Here is a 19,528-nt window from a genome sequence, read left to right as displayed (position 1 = left end):
CCCGATATGTCTTGATGGTGCTTAACTGACCGAAACATCCTCTGGCTTGGTCATTGTCGCAAGTATAACAAGTCTCTCGCACGACTGCCGGGACTGATGACATTGTTTGACACCCTGATCCGCCCTGGGGCAATCCACTGTTTTGTGGACGTGCAGAACAGCCTAAGTTTGATCTCATTGCTGTTTAATCTTTTGTTTTGTTCTGGTTCCTCTATTCCCCTGCAGAAAAAAGACGGTCTGCAAACAGTGCAGCTTCTGGAAGCACACTAGAAGCTTGCAAGGCATCCTTGATATCTTCCTACTATCTAGTCTGCGGATACCAGCATAGAAGCATCTCTGCCCAAACAGAAGCGGTCAACAGGACCAAACTACTCTATACAGGATGAAATGGCAGGGTTGGTGTGCTAGTCAGTCTCCATAGCACAAAGACACGTGCCGCTGTCTCACCTTTCCGTGTATCCCCTGCCATGACCTGCGCATGTCTGTCTCTTTTTGTGAAGAGTCCTGCTATCTGGCCACTAAAAGTTGCTAGATCAGATCTTCATTCGTGTTACTGTGACTGGCTCCCACGAGCCTCGGCAACTGTCAGACTGGCATCACGTGGAGTTTGATGTGTGGCTCTACCGGTGTCAATAAGTCAGTATGGTGCTTGAGGTATCTGATTAACATTGAAACATCGTACTTTTCGAAAAGTCGGTGGACTGAAGCAGTTCAACGTCAAATGGGCGTCTGATCTAGTATCTGGGAGTTCCAGCCCGGTAACGAGGGTGCATGCTTGACACTTTACCAAAACGGGTCCACACAGCCCATACTGGATGTCTGATTACCAGCAGCTCCACTTTCAAGCCAAGCGCCGATTGCCTGACTATCCATTACCGCCGTTTACATCTCCTTTCCCGCTCATCTGGCCTTTTGCGTGACAAATCTGCCATGCGAGCGAGAACAAGCAAAAGGAGAGCTAGTTTGATGAAAACTTCCTTTCAGGTGGTATCCGAAGTTGCAAACGACTCCAGAGCCTTTTCACGGACAATACAATATTTGCAACCGTTCGAGAGAGCACGCTTGTGTCTCCATAATGTCCACTAGTTGCGCATCCTCACCGCTTGTAACAACACACAGCTTCGATAGGTCTCTCAACGATTAGTTCCCACCCCAAAGACTGATGAGCTCTGAATGGACAAGGTAACAGAACTTCAGACGCCAAGCTGTACCAGACAAAGAAGACATCTACAGCTTTTGCACTCCTGCATCAACAGCCCTGCAGGTACTTGATTTTCCCTTTGCTGGCAGTCCATTGAGGCATTAAAGCTCTCTGCAAGCTCTTGCGGTCAATGCTGCTGACTGCCGCGATCTATTCTTTGGCCCAAACGTATTGGCATCGTGCCTCAAACTTAAAGGCTCCCATGGGCCCTCTGTGTTTGTCGCCATCGAACTCTCGTGTATGCTTCTGATTGTACGCTCTTCCCTAGTACCACCCTTCGTGGCTTGTCACCTCAGTGCTTAGGAGTCTTATTTCCCTCTTTATTGTTGTCCTAGCTTCACCATCATCATGGCTGCGATACGCAGCTTGTTGAATCCTATGCCAGAGTCTGAAACACGCACTTTCCAGCTACCAAGTCCAAGTCCAAGCACACACAACGCCGAATTGACCTCAGCCACGTACCCACGAAAGAAGCAGAAGCTTTGCAAAGATGCTGCAGTCTTCGTCAAAGGCACCATCCATGGAGAATGTCGCTATCCTGCTTACGAAGCTCACGATAAGATACTTGCAGCCCATCATCAAGAACATCACATCCACCCACTGGGCAAAATCATGGACTATCCTCGCACTGTTCCTTACAATAGCGAGAAGAAGTCGTTTCTTGAAAAGACGCAGCGTGACGGGTTCGAAGGTGCGCACTGCCCATGCTTTTCGGTTGGGGAGTTACGCTGATCTGTCTCAGTATTTCACTACGAGTTCACGGCCCAGGGTGATGACAAAGTGCAGACCATGATGTGGGATTACAATATTGGCCTGGTGCGGACAACACCTCTCTTCAAATGTACAGGTTATTCCAAGGTGAGCCTTCTGCATCATGTAAACTTGCTCTTGCAGACGTACCTTACTGTGGATAGACGACGCCGGCGAAGATGCTGAACCGCAATCCCGGCTTGCGGGAGATCTGTCATAGCATTACGGGTGGCGCGTTGGTTGCACAAGGTAATGCCTGTCGCCGAGAGCTACAATTCTCCGATTGCTCATAGCAAATACAGGTTACTGGATGCCCTTTGAGGCTGCCAAGGCCATTGCAGCCACCTTCTGCTGGAAAATACGCTACGCACTGACTCCAGTCTTTGGTCCTGAATTCCCCGAGATGTGTCTTCGACCCGAGTCTGAAGGATTCGGCAGCATGATTATTGATCCTGCAATTACTGAGCGGTGCACCGAGCAGGCACATTTCTATCGTCAGCTCGAAGTAGAGACCTCCCCTGGGACGGCTACGGTTATGCGCAGTCCGCTGACGCCTGAATCACCATCACTACCCAGGAATGTGAAGCAACTTCGTCCAAAGGTGCGGCAGTTCGCCAGTGCTAGAAGTGGCTACAGTTCGGATTCTAGCTTCGAAGACAGTCATGCATCGACCTCTGTCTCGCCGACTCTTCCTTATTGCAATACTTGGACTCCGGCGAATACTCCTCGGTCTATCGGTCCTTCGTTCCACGGTCATCTTCCGTCTCCCAGGCAAATCCTGGCAGGCATGTCAACAGAGGCCATGCATTCAGACGAGGAGGATCACAAATCAGCCGCGTCAGTTAGTACGTCCAGCACAACATCGTTGCTCCTCAAGTCTCGACCCGAAGCTCACGAGGACGATGACGATGAGTATCACGATGATACCGGAAGCGTATCCAGCTCCTCGATCGCAGTCTCTATCCTGCCCGAGGTTCAGGAGAGAAGCTGCAAGGGCTCGGTGATGAGTGATGAGAAAGCTGCATACTTGCTGCTGAAGCTGAATATGGAGGCTGGGATGAATCAGGCTCCTAGGGGTGGGAAGCGTCGAGCCTCGACATGAGAAGCAGGGTATTGTTTGGTTGGACGAAGTGATGATCTAGATCTTCTCTTGTTCCATTTATTCTTTGGCTATAACATTTTCTGAAAGATTGCAAGATTACAAGATTGGAAGTAGTGGAGGTTGATGTTACAGCACCTCACTCGATGTTGATGGGTTCTCCCCCCTCCTCGGTTCTCCTCTCTCAAGATGCATAGAGCTTAGGGTATGACTTCCACTTCCACTTCCACTGCAATAAGTTGTTGATGCCTGCCTCCTTCCCTTCCCAACGTTCTGCCAAGTCCTTCACGCGTTCTTGCCTACTCCGAGTTCTCCCACCTTAACTTAGTACTCACTTCACAGTTTGGAATTTCTACCGCGCATCATATCCGCTTCGCTGCAGTTCTGCAGTTCTGCAGTTCCATTCTTTGCTTCCAATCCTTCATCGGCTATCACGTACTAATATCCAGTGCATTGCCCCAGTTGCTCAACCCCATAGGGGTCCTCGGTTCTTGTCGAATCCAAGTGTCGTCCGTTTACTTGTTTCACTTCTCTGTTACCGACACGGCATCTCTTACTTCACTTTCACTAACTTCGTCAAACCCCTTACTTCTATTCATCGGAATCAGCATTCCGTTTGTTTGAGTTCAGGATGCATTCATTGTCTAGTCGATACCTGCTCACGTGCCGCTACTGGGCGTTTGGACCTGGATGTCCCGATGTCGATGCCCACGGTGTTCAGACATGCCCATACGCACATTGGGACACAGGCCGCCTGGTCGATTTCTACGAGCAGCGGGGTACTTGTTATGACTGGTTCCACAAACGGGTCTGTCCCTTCGGTACTAGTTGCTCCTACGAGCATCGTGACACTGGGGTCATGGGGCTCAATCAAGGCAGTGAGTCGTTGCATCCTCATCCTAATCCAAGTCCTAGCTGACGCTGTATTCAGTGCTTGTGCTGCATGGCCTCAATCTGGAGATTGCAGACGCTGCGAATAGGTCCGGCTTCAATACACGCAATCAGGTGGCTCTGATGGACTTGATTTGGGCGGTACGTCGTATCGCCTTCAGACATGCAGTGGAGCGTCCAAAGATAAAACGTCCGCCCAAACATGCCGTCTATCCCGATCGATATCGTCCTGGGGACCCTAGTGACAACACCATGAGGCCGAGGAAGAGAGGGAGAGAGCACGAAGCACAAGTACCTGGCAAAGGCACGTGTGACAACCCGATCGAAATTGCCAACGATGATTTGGAAGCAGGTGAAGCAGGCACCACAGCAAACTCATCTGCAAAGAGGTTGAAAGTGGCGGTAGGCCAGATCGGCCGTCACAAGGTAGAGTTGCCGAGCACAGCAAAAGTCCTCAATCCTGTCCATCCTACCAAATTTCAGAGTTCTTCGAATGCCCGCCATGAACGAGGCCGAACAGATGCACGGAAAACAACCTATATGCCGTCTCCAGGCTCCTTGAATCTTCCTCCGCCGCGGCCCTCATCTGTCGGACCTATCTTCAACACTGCCCGCCCCTTAGTCCCAGATCCTCGTGACAGGACCGTAGTAGAACTCCGGAAGGTTGGGAACACTCTCAAAGACAACATTGACGCTGTACTTGAGTGCAGCCGGGTCATGAAAGCCATGTACGAGAGGGATGACAGACTCGGAAATGACATCATCTACAAGGAGCTGGGCAGTCTGAAAGAAACGTTTGACAGCTGTCTCGGTGACGCCGAAGTAGGCATCGTGACCATTAAGAAGGTCATAAGTCTTCTGGAGGACAACAAGGATCACGTCATGGCGTCTGGAGATCAGAGACTGTAAAGACTTCAGAACGTGGGGGTGGTGGGGCACACTGTCACTGTGTGCGAGGTGAGCATTGATCTGTGCGATTGTTGTGCTAATAGACCATGTCTAGCGTCGACGACGGTGTGAGAAGTGTGAGCTTATGCCACTGTTACCGGAATCAGCTGAGCAAGAAAAGCGTGGAGCATCCGAGTGCTGGTGAAGGGGGAGGGCGAAGCTTGGCTATCCTGCTGTGGCCATGGACTGCGAAGGATGAGAGGTTGAATCGGAAGTCGAATGATTGTGAAATCAGAGCTTCTAGCTGGACAGAGACGTGGAAGGATAAGGACGATTGAGGTTTGCTGTTAAGCGATGACGATGATGTGCGTGCTCTGAGGGGAACCAGGAACCGTGAATGGTGTCCGGGGGAGTAGTCAGAGGGGTGGGTATGAATCGCAATACCAGGAGGTCGACCTAGACAGCGAAACGGTACCGTGAAGAAGTTGATCACCCATGTATTCCTTCAGATCCGCCTCTCTTCATCAGGTGCAACTGTGATCAGCGTCAGCGTCAGCCAACAATCATAACCCGATTGAGACAAGCAGATGCTCCAAGCATACTGAAATGGTCTTCCTGAGAAGCGAATTCGTACAACTGATTCCATTGCTCCACTAGGCATCTTCTGTCTCGGTAATAAAGTCATGCCCCTAATATGCTACAGCATCACGCCCGCTCCATCAGCATCAACGCCCTCAAAACCCAAACCAAAACCCAAGAATATCAACTCCCAACAATCCCAAAACAACCAACCAGCCAGCTCACTCCTGTACGCTCAACCCTGAACCCTGAACCTCACCCCTCAAACCGCCACCCGCCCTCGCCACGAATCCGCGCCCTCATCTCCCTATCCGCCCTGACCTCCTCGACCGTCAGCCCATCCCCGCTCGTCGCCCAGTTGGCAGAACTGGTCCTCTCCCTGAACCTCTTGAGGCGGTCCTCATTGCCCTTGGAGAAGATCTCCTCCATACGCAGCGGGGCGATGGGACCGAAGACGGCGTCGCCGTCGATGGCTTCCTGGGCGATGAGCTGGTTGGTGAGGGTTGTGGGGGAGGCCCAGGAGGGGATGGGGAAGCCGTTGGCGGTGGTGGCGCCGGCGCCGTTGGCGGGCGAGGCGTCCGAGGCCGAGTCTTCCGAGTCGGTGGGGATCTCGGGCAGGGCGATGGTTTCGCCCGGCGTGTAGTGCGGGTGGTGCATGGGGGAGGATTTGACTGGTTGGAGGGTGGATTTGGCTGGTTGCGCTTGGTGGGGGAATTGTTGGGTCGAGGAGGGTGTTTTGTGGTGGTGGTGGTGAGGGTAGGCGGGTGGATTGGGGGCGTCGGCGAAGGGGATTTTGTTGCCATTCGCATATTTGGACATCTCGCCTGGGTGGACTATGCGGTGTGGGTGTGGTGGGGCCGGGAATTGATTAATCTGGCTTTGGCCTTGGTTTATATGTGGGCCAGGAGGAGCAGGAGCATAGCCATGAGAAAAAATACCGGGTTTTTTGCTCATGTTGGATTGCCTGATTGGAGCACCGGACATGGTAGGTCGAGCAATCGGCTCAACCGTTTCCTCATCTTCGGTTCGGCGCCGCTTTGCATCCGCTTGCTGGGATGCTGCTCCGAATTTTGGAGCTTGAGCACGGCCTGGACCTGGTTCATCCTCATGAGGTCGTTTGGGCGGCTTAGCAGGGTTGGTGGGAAGATTGTGGCTGACGAGGGACCTGTTCAACGTCGAAGTAGCACCGAGTTTGGAAGGTGGCCTGGAAGCTCCCATCTCATGTCGTTGTGGTGCTGAAGGTCCAGTCTGACACATGGAAGACTGGTACGGTCAGCAGAAGGTTTGCACGTCCAAGTGAACACAACTTACAGCATCACCGGCAGCACTGGCAGCACTGGCAATCCGCTGCTGCTCCATCTTCCTTGCCTGCTCTTGTCTCCGCTTGTCGATTGCCTGCTGCTGGGCGCTCTTCTTGGCTTGTTCAGCTGCAACGCGCTCACGTTCCTTGCGTTCGGCTTCCGCGCGTTGTCTCTGCTCTTGACGCCGCGCCTCTTCTTGCTGTGCTGCCCGTTTGCGTTCGGTTTCCCGCTTCTGCTCAAGCTTGCGTTGTGCTTCGCGTTCCTCCGCCTCTTTCTTTCGTTCTGCAGCCAGAAGGGCTCTCGGCTTGCCAGCTTGCGATGTCACCGAGCTTTTGAATCCAACGTTTGAAGCAGCCGAGTTCAGCGAGGCATTGCTAACCTTCTTGCTTGCTACATTTGCTTTTGCGTTGGTCGGTGGGAGGGTCTCTTGCAGGTTGGAAGCAAGCGACGAGGTGGTGACCGGCATTCTTTGGCTGGCAACGCGGATTGACATTGGCTGGGGCCGACTCTTCTTGGGCAGATCCCGGCTTGGTTTAGCCGGTCGTTGAGCTTTGCTCTGTACTGATGGTACAGCTGGTGGGGGCATGTCATGGTTGTCACTCGACTGTTCAGCCTCTGCATGCTCCTCTGCAGGTCTTCGGGGACTTTTGCGAACTGGCTGCAATGCACCTGATATCTGTGCCTGAGCCAGCTTTGCTTCTGCTTTGAATTGTGCTGCGCTTTGCTTCTCCTTTTCGCGTGCCTTCTCTAGCTGGTCCTCTGCTTTTTGTCGCCCTCTCAGCTCTCGCTCCCTTTTCTTCTCTTCTTTTTCTCGTTCAGTCGAACTCCTGGTCCTTCGACATTCATTCGGTGGACTTGGTGGCAGAGGTTTGTCCTCCAGCATGCCCGCAATGCTGGGGTAAAGTCCTGGCATGGTACTTGCCACGATTTCCAATGCTTTGGGTGACAAAGTCTCCATTTTCGCGGCAGCAGAAGCTCCGGCACTACTGGTGAAGAGACCCTTTGCGGTTTTCATGATTGATTGCAGCTTAGACTTCGAAGCAGTCAGAGGAGCATCAAAGATACGCCGCGGAGAGCCTTTCGGTGTAGTTGAAGGATTCGGTGGATTAGAGACTGATATGGTCTTCATGTGTGCTGGGCCAGCAGCCATTGTTGCCTTTCCAGGTGATGCCAGAGTAGCTGTGGAGGCGGATTTGACGTGTCCAAACCCGGGCAGCGCTTTTCCAGGACTCGGCGACATTCTCACAGGCGTCCTCATTCTCTCCTCGTGGGCGATCAGCTCCGGTGCCCGTAAATCGTATTCCATTTCAACATCCTCATCTTCAGTCTTGCCGTTGACAATGTTTTCCATTATGTCTGTAGTATGGCTTTTGGTAAGAATTGGGCGCTCCATGTCCTCAGCTGTTCCTAAAGGCTTGATCCAATCATCGTCCTCGTCGAAACCAGGCTCCTGGGCAGTCTGACCAGCAGAGCTTTCCATCTCTGCTTTCCTGGCCGCCTCCGATTTCCGCAAGTTTGAAGCTGCAAGCGCTACAGCTGTAGGGATCGACTTCGACAGCCGGGATGGCTGTGATTTTCCAAGCATATCGATCTTCTCATGCAACCTTTGCGTGGACGTTTTACCATGAGGTGGGCCAGCTGCGAAGTCAGAAACAACTTGATCCGCCTCCTTATCCCCATCTGCATCGCCCATGACAAGATCCAGGTGATCCTTTGGCTGAAGTTCGATCGACGGAAGATGAGAGCCACCATGCAGCTTTCCAAAATAACTACTCCTACCGATCCTCGATTGATCAAGATGACTGGTCCGAGATTCCCTCGCTCCGAAGCTTTTCTTGTGTAATAACGGCTCCCGGGCTGGCAAGGATGCAAATGTCAGACTACTCTTTCGCACCAATGGACGATCAGGAGTGGATCCGTCAGAGGGCGATCCAATATCGTCCAGTTCCTGGGCCAGGTCGGGCCTTCTTCCAGTCTCTGCGACTGGTTTTGTTGTTGTTTCCTGTAGATGCTCCAACTTTGCTTCTAGCCCGGGCTTTGCGATGAGGTGGGGTTCTTGATTTCTGGCATCGGCCTCATTTTGTTGCTGTTCTGGTACCACAAACGAGACCTTCGCTATCATGTCCTCCCGAGCTGAGTGAAAAGACCCCTCTGTAGTTCTTCTCTCAGCAGATGCAGGACCAGCAGGCTCTTGCACAACTTGCTTAGGCGGTTCCTCCCCGACGACCTGCTGTGGTGGTGAAGTATCCCTGGACGGGACCGGGTTAGGAATGTCTCTCTCCGTCTCATCCTCTGTTGAGCCGTGATATCCAGAGTCTGTATAGTGCTTCGGGAGAATTGGTGCACTTTCGGGAACCCTCCTTTCCTGGCCATCCTGCGCAATTGCAAAAGCAGCAACCGATCGATCGGGTTTAGGGATACCCTTGGGACTGGAGACAGTAAGAGGTTTCGATGAAAAAACATCGCTGAGTGGCTGTGATCGAGTGTCAGTATCAAGCAAGACCTCCCTACAATAGATATGTACTTACTACTCGGGGCTCCACGGCATTTCTCTTTCTGACTGTTCGGGGTGTTTTCCCTCTTAATTTGCCAGGTGTCTTGAAGACATCTGTAACATTACTGGGTTTCGTCAGCGGGAGACCAGGGGAAGGCGGAACGTCGTACAAGTGTGATTTGCTGAAAATCTCTGCCATGTGCTCATTCAGCCATTCCATTTCATGCTGCGCTGGGTATATCAGCTCCTCCTTCTCTTGTTCCAACAAATGCTTGACGTTCTCCTTTTCTGCGTTGATCCATGAGGCAGAGCCCACGGCCATCTGCGTCCTGGCAGCCATTGCGTCGTTAAGCCAGTGATAGACTCAGATTGATATGTTATTCTTGATAGGTTCAAAGGCACTGAGGTTCAATTGAGCCGCAGACGAGGGATATTGCGGGTCGTTGGACGAGTTGCCGACATGCAGGGCATGCGAAGAATATCTGTAGTGTCCGAGGTGTTGAATACAGACTGACAGACTGAGTAGATACAGCACATACAGCACATACAGCAGATGGATTGGAGCTAGCATAGCATTTGTTTTGGTTCTGTAACTGGCTAGCTTGTCGACATCGCGTCATCACGTGCAAAGCTTGGCACGTATTCTTCCCTTCTAGTAGTGAGCAACATCCTGACCGACCAGTAATCATAATGCATCTTCCCCCGTGCCGAACAACAACTGCTAATCTAACGTCGAGACGAAACGGTGGGGATTGCGTTCTTGAATACAAAGGCTATGCGCAGCAATCTTTTGTTTTGTAAGAGAATACATCTCTGATGAGAACCAGATGGTGTTGTATGGACATCACCTGGTCAGGTCTATTACGATTCCATAATCTGCTCCGTTTTCTTCTCTTTGCAAGGTCCAGCTTCATCTTTCCACCATGGCTACTAGGCTATTCCCTGTCCCTCGAGCTTCTGCGCAACACCCTTTTCTTCTTTACAAAGTACACCGGCTCTTGTCAAGAACACACCATCCGACCCCCTTGCGTTTGTTCTCTATGTCTGCCCGCAGCAGACTAATGGATGTAAGCATCTTCACCGAGGAACAATTGAGCGTCAAGGACGCTATAGAGAAGATATGTGCGAACTTTCCCAATAAGTATTGGCAAGAACATGATCAGACGGAGAGGTATCCAAAGGAACTGCATGCTACCCTTGCTCGAGACGGCTGGCTTGGCATTGCACTTCCTGCAGAGCTGGGTGGTGCCGGTTTAGGTAAGAAGACTATCTAGGCACAACATGTGTAAAATTCAGCATGACACTTAATCTCTAGGGATATCCGAGGCTACCATGATGTTGCAAACGGTCTCTCAGTCAGGTGCTGGCATGGCAGGTGCCCAGTCAATACATGCTAACGTCTATGCCACGCAGCCTTTGGCAAAATTTGGTACGCGTGGACAACTGGAGAACATAATTCCAAAGATCATTAGTGGAGAGTCACGTGCCTGCTTTGCGGTGACGGAACCAGGTTCGGGCTTGGAGACCTTGAAGCTGCGAACCAAAGCCATCAGGCGTGGTGAAAAGTATCATATATCTGGGCAAAAGATCTGGATTACGTCTGCCCAAGTTGCTCGCAAGATGATTCTCTTGGCCCGCACAACACCGCTTGAGGACGTCAAAAAGCCTAGCGAAGGGCTTTCCATGTTCTGCATTGATTTCGATAAATCTCAACCTGGTCTGGAATTGAAGAGAATCAAGAAGATGGGCGGTCGAGCCGTCGACGCCAACGAAGTGTTTTTCGATGATTATGAGGTACCGGCCGATACGTTGATTGGGAACGAAGGTCAAGGTTTCAAAATCATTCTGCATGGTATGAACGCCGAACGCTGTCTGCTGGCTGGTGAGGCACTTGGACTCGGTTATGCTGCATTGGAGAAAGCCGCCAAGTACGCAAAGGATCGAGTAGTCTTTGGTCGACCTATTGGACAAAATCAAGCAATAGCACACCCATTGTCTGATGCGTACATGCATCTCGAGGCTGCTAAGCTGTCAACCTATCACGGTGCAAGGTTATATGATGCCAGTAGCCAGGACGCCAGTATCAGTCAGCAGACAGTCGGAGTGGCCTGCAACAGCGCCAAATATCTTGCCGCTGAAGCTGCCTACGCGGCTTGCGAGCGTGCGGTGATGAGTCACGGTGGCATGGGCTACGCTGCTGAATATGATGTAGAAAGATACTTGAGGGAATGCTTTGTCCCACGTATTGCGCCCATCAGTCGGGAAATGATTCTCAACTTTATCAGTGAAAAGGTGTTACAGCTGCCACGGAGCTACTGAATGTCATAGTAGACTTTCAGTGTGTAAAGAGCGAAACAATCGTCATATCAAAGCTTTCTGCTCCTAGCTTACTCTCGTATCATGTTCGAGAAGAGAACTTCCGGCAAGTTAGAACTGAATGCAATGTAGGCTTGGCACAAATATTTATTCATCACAATGCTACGGAGTATAACCAGCGGAGTTGACGATAACACAAACAGTTGGCCTGAATTTCGAGACAGATCCCTTGCCATCTTCTAGGTCGTTTGAGTTTCAAGTTTACATTATATCGAGTACAGCATAGTAAAGTCTATGTGCAGTATTGTACGTGTGCACAAATCCCTTTCCCACCGTTGGTTAAATGCACAGAAAGATCACGATTTGATATGGCCCGCGTGGAGGAATTACCGGATGACCCTGATGAGGGTTGGAATCTCAGTGGGCCGCCAAAGTTCGATGCCGATGACGATGCTGTCTTCGAAGAGATGTACTACAATCGATTTGCCAAAAAAGGCCCAGATGGACCTGAGAGCAATCCCAAGAGTTTCGAGGAAGTGATGCTGGAACTCAGCAAAACGCCACTGTTTATGAATGACCTCAATGATGTTGCGAATGCCGGTACGAGAACTCGTCATGGCAACATGCGGTCTCTCTGCAAATGCTGAAGAGTATTTGCAGGTGATGAGAATGCGGAATTGGATGCTATCCGAGCATTGCAGTACGAAGGCACCAAGAGTGACATCGCCCAAGGCTTCAAGGAACAAGGTAATGAAATGGTGAAGACTCAGATGTGGAGTGATGCAAAGGAGTTCTACACCAAAGCTATTGCCGTACTTACAGACCAGTCGGATGACAAGTGGGAAAAAGGTGATGATCCCGAGTTAGAGGCAAAGAGGGAGAAGGAGTTGGAGGAGCAATGTTTCACAAACCGCGCACTGTGCCACTTGGAACTAAGTATGTACGTGCTTTCTTGTTCTTAGGAAAGATGTGCTGATTTAATCTAGAGAATTTCCGATCCACGACCATTGATTGCGCCTCGGCCCTCCGGCTGAATCCCAGCAACATCAAGGCCCACTATCGCTCAGCACTGGCTCTGCTGGCGCTGAACAAGACCACTGATGCCAGTGATGTGTGTTTCAGGGGTCTCAAACTGGACCCAGGCAATACCGCATTGAAGAAATTGAATGAAACAGTCCAGGCTCAACAACAAGTTGAGGACTTGAGAGCTCGAAAGAGAGCCATCGAGGAATACAAGACAGAAAAGAAAAAGTTCATGCTTGCAACAGCATTAAAGGCTCGTAACATCACTCTGCGAGGCTCACCTCAAGCACCAGATCTGGAGGACGCAGAGATTCACCTTTCACCCGATCCTATGGATCCAAAGAGTATGCTTGTTTTCCCAGTGGTATTCCTCTATCCTCTGCACGCGCAGTCGGACTTCGTCAAACAATTCGGCGAGAAAGACTCCATTATCGATCATTTGAGTTACATCTTCCCATTACCATGGGATGCAAAGCAAGAATATCGGATTGATTCGGTGGAGTGTTTCATGGACACCACCACGGGCGGGATGGCCAAGATAGGCAAGCGACTAAGCATGCTCCAGGCTTTGACTACCGGCAAAGTGGAAATAGTGGATGGACTTGTCAAGATACATGTCGTGCCAACGTCACTTACCGGGAGATGGACAGGAGAGATGAAGAAGCGGAAAGCCGGGGTATGAGCTATGTTCGCCATGCCCTCAGCCTTTATCAATCACCCACGACCGCACAAGTCATGAATGAACAGTACCCTGTATAGTGATACAAGCACTCCGCCACCCTACGTAGTACTTGCTACCGTGTACCTTGGTTGGACTATGGGTGGACTACCACGTAGTAGTAGCTCGCCTCATGCATGCTAGCAGATCTTGCACTGATCATCCGCAAGCCGCAGTCTAGCAAGGGCAAGGAGTAAATAGCGTGTGAATTGCAGTCCCGAATCGGCATGATCCTGGTGGCGTTGCGCTATTGCTTTGACCTCGCACGCTGTCCAACTCGAACGTCGCACCACAGCGGACCAAAGTCCAGCCCAACCTCAACCCATCACCAATCACCAACGACTTCATCGAGCTGCACTCTGCCCGAAAACATCACATTCACCAATAGTCCAAATAGTCAAAACATCCTTGCTGACTTGGGACTTGAATCTGTGTGTCATCGACGCTTGTTGGGATACCCGCAGGAACGCTCGACGGTTAGGAGCACACCCAGAAGTGCCCTGAAGGCTGACACCTGCCCACCCCCCATGATGAACGTTAACCCTACCGCCTATCCTGTGCACCAGATGTCCCAGCAGCCTTACGGCTACCACGCGCCTGCCTCCAGACCTCCCCCCCAGACTCAGCCCCAGCAGTCGCCAGTGCACACCCAGTTCATTCCGGCCTCTGGCTCTGGCTCTTTCCCCCCTAACAAGCAATACCATTTACATCCTCAGCAACAGCCGCCACACCCGCTACCGCAGCCTCAACCCCCATCCCTACAGCCGCAGCAGCCATTCCCACCACAGCAACCCTATCAGCAATATCAGCAGCCTTCGCAGCCGTTCTACGGCAACTCCGGAAACCTACAGTTCTCTGGAAATGGTGTGATGCCATCCTCAGCCCAGAATGGTCAGTCTTCCCTCTGAACCTCTTGATTTGAATCGAGACCATTATGCACTAGCCCGCATATCCTACCTGTGGCGAACCTCGTTAACACAGAAGTGCCCCCCCAGTCTCCCCACAAGTATACGTGTCTTCGTCCAACAGCCAGGCGGCTCCGTCGCTCAAGCCATCCGAGGCGTCACTCCCAGTGACTCCATCGCAGCACTCTCAAAGCATGGCTGCTCCGGCTGCCATGCCTGCAACAAACAATCCATATTCACAGAGATTCTCACCTCAAAACGAGGGCATTGCACAGCATTCACATTCACATAACCCTTCTTCAGGGCAAGCGCCAAACCAGCCGCAGACCAGTAGTCAGCAACCACAGTCGCCTCAATCAGTGGCACGTGAGAAGGAGCGAGTCTCTGTCCTATTGGAAATCAATTCGTATTTAATACAAGAAGTCGTCTCGTTGCAAGCACAAGGCAAGGCAGGAGGACCGCCAAGTTCACTGTCCCAACAATCACCGACCCAAGAAACAGCAGCTGGATCACCAGCATCTGCAACGGACCCTTCGAATCCGCTGAATAACAGCCCCATCGATGCCACCAAACCTGCGGGAACCAAGCCGCCCAGTCAGGAATACATTGAATGCATGCGGCGCCTCCAGGCCAACCTCGCCTATCTCGCCGCAATCGCAGATGCGAAGAAAAAAGCTGCTGGCTCCATTCCGGCCACTCCTGCCATCATGGCGCCTCCGCCACACCTTTCCGAGGTGAAGGAGCTGTACAAGAAACTTAACAGCTTGTTCTTAGCTGCGGCGCAGTCGGCCGGCACCAAGCCCATGCTGGGGTCAGGGCCACGGCCACAGAACGTCGGCTGAGGTGACCTGGACTTGGCTAGAACAGTGGCCTAACATATTTGTACTCTACGAAGACTCTGAGAATATACACAGGAATCATAACGAGAACGTGGAGATGTGTACTCTAAAGAGTGAATCTAACTCCTTCCATGCTCGAGGGCATCCCCTCAACAGACGTTGTCAGGGATCTGAATCAGCTGATGGCTGCGTGAGCAAGGAAGTAAGATCTGTTAAACGGAGGAACGATGCTACTTTGAGCCAATGACTGGGAAGGCACAGGCACCTGGGTGCATCGGGCTTGAATATCGTGTTCGAATATCGTGTTCAATGGGCCGTCATGGCAGCGTCTGACCTCCGCTGACGATGAACACTGGAGCGAGACTCATCGGAGGAACATTGTGACAAAGGAGGCGCTATTGTCTCTGTCATGGATATTTTTGTAGCCCAGGGAGTAGTGTGTAGCTCACCACACGGCTTGGGGCCCGCACCTACCCGAAAGAGTAGTATAGATGGGCCTAAGTTATTGACGGGAGGTTTGTACAACATTGCCTGGATGTTAGACTCCCTCTCCGCTGGCATATGGTTGAATCCTCTGCTTGAACAATACTTGTGACTAGCTACTACCGATGGTGGACACAATTATTGGAGCTACTTGAGCAGGTGCAGGGATCATCAACGCCCTGGCGCGGAATAGATGTTCGCGACCATCTTTGACACGAGACTTCATGTTGTATTTTCCAGATAGGGTTGAGGCCAGAATTACTAACCACCAAGATTTTACCGCATCTCGTTGGGTGATGAAGTACTGACAATGATAAGCTTTGTATGATGCTTTTGTTGACTTCTGAATGACAGCCCGCCTGACCCCTGCGACCAAAAGGGGATTCACAGTCGCAAGTTCTCGTCACTTCTCAGTCCAGCTGTATTCGTTTGCCTCTGTTCTCTCTTCAACTTCTGCAAGAATACATAAGCCCAGACCTGCGCCATATCTGCCACATATTCATTTCTGGCCATCCTCGCACCCTACTTTTCCCGCTTCCTCAGTCCTATTCTTTCGCACCTTCAAAACCATGGCAACCAACGGCGATGCTAGGCCTAAGCGCAAGCAAAGCCCTGTGTCTTTCCTAGATCGACCGGCAAAACATCTGAGGCCCGAGACATCGGCTCCTACACCTGGTGATGCCACTCCACAGAATGGTACCGTCTACAACGTGGACAGCGAGATCAGTGCTGCACCAATATTGAACCCTCTCGCGGCTCCAGCAAACTCTCCGGAATGGCAGGCCACGATAGAGAATGTGGTCAAGAGCGTGGTGTCAATACACTTCTGTCAAACATGTTCGTTTGACACCGACCTGTCGATGTCGAGCCAGGCTACGGGTTTTGTGGTGGACGCCGAACGGGGCTATATCATGACCAACAGACATGTTGCCTGCGCTGGACCGTTCTGGGGCTACTGCATATTCGACAACCATGAGGAGGTGAGAGCTCTCGCACTGCATCTCATGGCTTAGCTTACAGGTTCTAGTGTGATGTCAGGCCGGTTTATCGAGATCCTGTCCATGACTTCGGTATCCTGAAATTCGACCCCAAAGCCATCAAGTACATGGAACTGAAGGCTCTCAACCTGCGCCCGGATTCGGCGAAAGTTGGTGTTGAGATCAGAGTGGTTGGTAATGATGCAGGCGAGAAGCTTAGCATCTTATCCGGGGTCATCAGTCGCCTGGACCGAAATGCGCCTGAGTATGGCGAAGGATACTGCGATTTCAACACCAACTATATTCAAGCGGCGGCAGCAGCGACTGGAGGGAGCTCTGGTAGTCCAGTGGTCAATCTGGCTGGCCACACAATCGCACTTCAAGCTGGAGGTCGAATGGATGGCGCTGCCACCGACTACTTTTTACCCCTTGATCGACCGCTCAGGGCTTTACAGTGCATACAGAACAACGAACCAATAACCCGTGGTACGATACAGACGCAGTGGATGTTAAAGCCATTCGATGAGTGCCGAAGGCTAGGCCTTACACCCGATTGGGAATCTGCTATTCGAGCAGCTGCTCCCAAAGAAACCAGCGTTCTTGTCGCAGAAATTGTGCTTCCAGAAGGCCCCGCCGATGGCAAAATTCAGGAGGGAGATGTGCTTATCAAGGTCAACGGTGAATTTCTTACCCGATTCGGACGACTGGATGCCATCCTCGATGCAAGCGTGGGCAAGACACTACATCTACTGTTGCAACGCGGCGGCGAGGATGTCGAGGTCAGACTCGATGTTGGCGATTTGCATGCTATCACTCCTGACCGATTCGTCACCGTCGCAGGAGGAAGCTTTCACAATCTCTCTTATCAACAGGCTAGGCTATATGCTGTCGCTGTCAAGGGCGTTTATATTTGCGAAGCAGCTGGATCATTCAAACTGGAGAACACGCTTTCCGGTTGGATAGTGGAGTCAGTAGACCAACGGCCAACACCCGATCTGGAGAGTTTTATGAAGGTCATGGATAGCATTCCAGACAAATCACGGGTGGTGCTATCATACCGACACCTTCGAGATATGCATACGCGAGGGACCAGCATTATCCACATCGACCGACACTGGCACCCCAAAATGCGGCTCGCGGTTCGCAATGACGAGACTGGACTTTGGGACTTTACCGACCACGGAACGCCGAAGCCTGCGGCACCCCCTGTCCCCAGGTCTGCAGACTTTATCCAACTAGATGGTGTAAACCATGCCGCTGCAGCAGATATTGTTTGCTCTTTCGTTCGCGTCTCATGCAATATGCCGGTCAAGCTCGATGGCTACCCACAAGCGCGAAAGACCGGCTTTGGGCTCGTTATCGATGCTGAGAAGGGCCTGGTCGTTGTGTCACGAGCGATCGTGCCCTACGACCTCTGCGACATCACCATCACCGTTGCAGACTCGATTATTGTGGAGGGCAAAGTGATATTCATGCACCCCCTGCAGAACTACACTATCGTACAGTACGATCCTAAGCTGGTGCACGCTCCAGTCAAGTCGGCTCCTCTCTCGAGCACAATGGTCAAACAAGGAGAGGACACGATTTTCGTCGGCTTCAACCAGAACTTTCGGGTAGTGGTAGCGAAGACGACAGTTACCGACATTACCACGGTAGCCATCCCAGCAAATGCTTCTGCTCCGAGATATCGAGCCATCAATTTAGATGCCATCACAGTCGACACAGGACTTTCCAGTCAATGCTCCAATGGTGTCCTTATTGGTTCTGATGGAATTGTACAAGCACTCTGGCTAAATTATCTGGGTGAGCGCACTCCAAACACACACAAAGATGTCGAGTACCATCTTGGTTTGGCTACGCCATCTCTGCTCCCAGTTATCTCTCTGATACAAGGTGGTTACCATCCATCGCTTCGGATATTGAACATGGAATCCTATGTGGTGCATATGAGCCAAGTTCGCATTATGGGTGTTTCCGAGGAATGGATACAAAAAGTTGCTCAAGCGAACCCATCTCGACATCAACTCTTCATGGTGCGTAAAATCGATTGCCCTCCGGCATCCGGGGAGACCAAGGGGCAATCTCTACAAGAAGGCGACATCATTTTGACGTTGAATGGGAAGCTCATTACCCGAGTGTCCGAATTCGATATCATGTACGATCAGGGAGCGTTGGATGCCTTGATTGTGCGGGGCGGAAAGGAGATGCAGTTGAGAATACCGACGGTGCCCACCGAAGACCTTGAGACTTCTCGGGCTCTCATCTTCTGCGGTGCTGTCCTACAGAAACCACATCATGCCGTCAGACAACAAATCAGCAAGCTACATTCGGAGGTCTACGTCAGTGCGCGAAGTCGAGGCTCGCCTGCCTATCAATATGGACTTGCCCCAACCAACTTCATTACCGCTGTCAACGGAGTGAAAACGCCGAATCTAGACGAGTTTGTCAAAGAAGTCAGCAAGATACCTGACAACACTTACTTCCGGCTCAGGGCAGTGACGTTCGACAACGTCCCGTGGGTGGTGACTATGAAGAAGAATGATCACTACGTAAGTGCTACAGCCGTGATCACGATCGATCAAGCACATGTTTGCTAACCAGAAGCAGTTCCCCATGTCGGAATACGTCAAGGATCTCACTCAGCCCAGTGGCTGGAGGACCATCTCCTATCATTCTGCTGGAAAGTCCAGCGGGGGTGAGAGTGATGGGGCTCCGCTGACAGCAGAAGGCATGGATGAGGGTGGTGGTGAAAGTGATGATGGTGGTGAAGGAGAGGCTGAGGACGAGAGAGAGTGAGCAACGGAGCTATAGGAAGGGGTATTCGGGCTTGCAGAGCAGGCCGCAATGCTCAACCAATCAAGGCCGATCGGCGTATCGCTCAGGATTTCTGCTCAAAGACCTCTTAACTCCGGCACCTGGGATCTCCATGTTGGCAGTCTGCATCTCTGGTTTCCCCATTCATCGCCAGTCTCCCGTAAGAATATTAGCATCTCGAAAGAGACGTCGCAGCTGTGCTCGGTCGAACGTGTGCCAAGAAGATGTCAGTTGGAATTCAAGTTGTCAC

The 19,528-nt window shown here is 51.6% G+C and overlaps 7 protein-coding genes across 7 annotated transcripts; 6 read left to right on the top strand and 1 right to left on the bottom strand.

Moving 5' to 3' along the window:
* Positions 1-1,549: 1,549 nt before the first annotated feature.
* EPUS_01674 (uncharacterized protein) lies at positions 1,550-3,053 on the top strand (the record flags this gene model as incomplete). Its single annotated transcript, XM_007804279.1, has 4 exons — positions 1,550-1,892; positions 1,944-2,059; positions 2,116-2,200; positions 2,254-3,053. 4 exons carry the CDS (start codon positions 1,550-1,552, stop codon positions 3,051-3,053), a joined length of 1,344 nt encoding a protein of 447 aa, XP_007802470.1.
* A 628-nt stretch (positions 3,054-3,681) lies between these two features.
* On the top strand, positions 3,682-5,167 carry EPUS_01673 (uncharacterized protein; the record flags this gene model as incomplete). Its single annotated transcript, XM_007804278.1, has 3 exons — positions 3,682-3,928; positions 3,982-4,846; positions 4,945-5,167. The coding sequence occupies 3 exons, from the start codon at positions 3,682-3,684 to the stop codon at positions 5,165-5,167; spliced, it is 1,335 nt and encodes a 444-aa protein (XP_007802469.1).
* Positions 5,168-5,663: 496 nt separating this feature from the next.
* Positions 5,664-9,543, bottom strand: EPUS_01672 (uncharacterized protein; the record flags this gene model as incomplete). Its single annotated transcript, XM_007804277.1, has 3 exons — positions 5,664-6,671; positions 6,720-9,182; positions 9,238-9,543. The coding sequence occupies 3 exons, from the start codon at positions 9,541-9,543 to the stop codon at positions 5,664-5,666; spliced, it is 3,777 nt and encodes a 1,258-aa protein (XP_007802468.1).
* A 700-nt stretch (positions 9,544-10,243) lies between these two features.
* Positions 10,244-11,522, top strand: EPUS_01671 (uncharacterized protein; the record flags this gene model as incomplete). The annotated part of the gene is made up of 2 exons (XM_007804276.1): positions 10,244-10,460; positions 10,519-11,522. The coding sequence occupies 2 exons, from the start codon at positions 10,244-10,246 to the stop codon at positions 11,520-11,522; spliced, it is 1,221 nt and encodes a 406-aa protein (XP_007802467.1).
* A 365-nt stretch (positions 11,523-11,887) lies between these two features.
* EPUS_01670 (uncharacterized protein) lies at positions 11,888-13,224 on the top strand (the record flags this gene model as incomplete). Its single annotated transcript, XM_007804275.1, has 3 exons — positions 11,888-12,119; positions 12,180-12,455; positions 12,506-13,224. 3 exons carry the CDS (start codon positions 11,888-11,890, stop codon positions 13,222-13,224), a joined length of 1,227 nt encoding a protein of 408 aa, XP_007802466.1.
* A 566-nt stretch (positions 13,225-13,790) lies between these two features.
* EPUS_01669 (uncharacterized protein) lies at positions 13,791-15,007 on the top strand (the record flags this gene model as incomplete). Its single annotated transcript, XM_007804274.1, has 2 exons — positions 13,791-14,151; positions 14,256-15,007. The coding sequence occupies 2 exons, from the start codon at positions 13,791-13,793 to the stop codon at positions 15,005-15,007; spliced, it is 1,113 nt and encodes a 370-aa protein (XP_007802465.1).
* Positions 15,008-16,056: 1,049 nt separating this feature from the next.
* Positions 16,057-19,260, top strand: EPUS_01668 (Pro-apoptotic serine protease nma111; the record flags this gene model as incomplete). Its single annotated transcript, XM_007804273.1, has 3 exons — positions 16,057-16,467; positions 16,515-19,013; positions 19,072-19,260. 3 exons carry the CDS (start codon positions 16,057-16,059, stop codon positions 19,258-19,260), a joined length of 3,099 nt encoding a protein of 1,032 aa, XP_007802464.1.
* Positions 19,261-19,528: the final 268 nt, after the last annotated feature.

Source organism: Endocarpon pusillum, assembly GCF_000464535.1.
Source record: "Endocarpon pusillum Z07020 unplaced genomic scaffold scaffold3350, whole genome shotgun sequence".
Classification (NCBI taxonomy): Eukaryota; Fungi; Ascomycota; class Eurotiomycetes; order Verrucariales; family Verrucariaceae; genus Endocarpon; species Endocarpon pusillum.
Note: the sequence above shows the minus strand (reverse complement) of the source record. Positions and strands in the feature narration are given on the sequence as shown.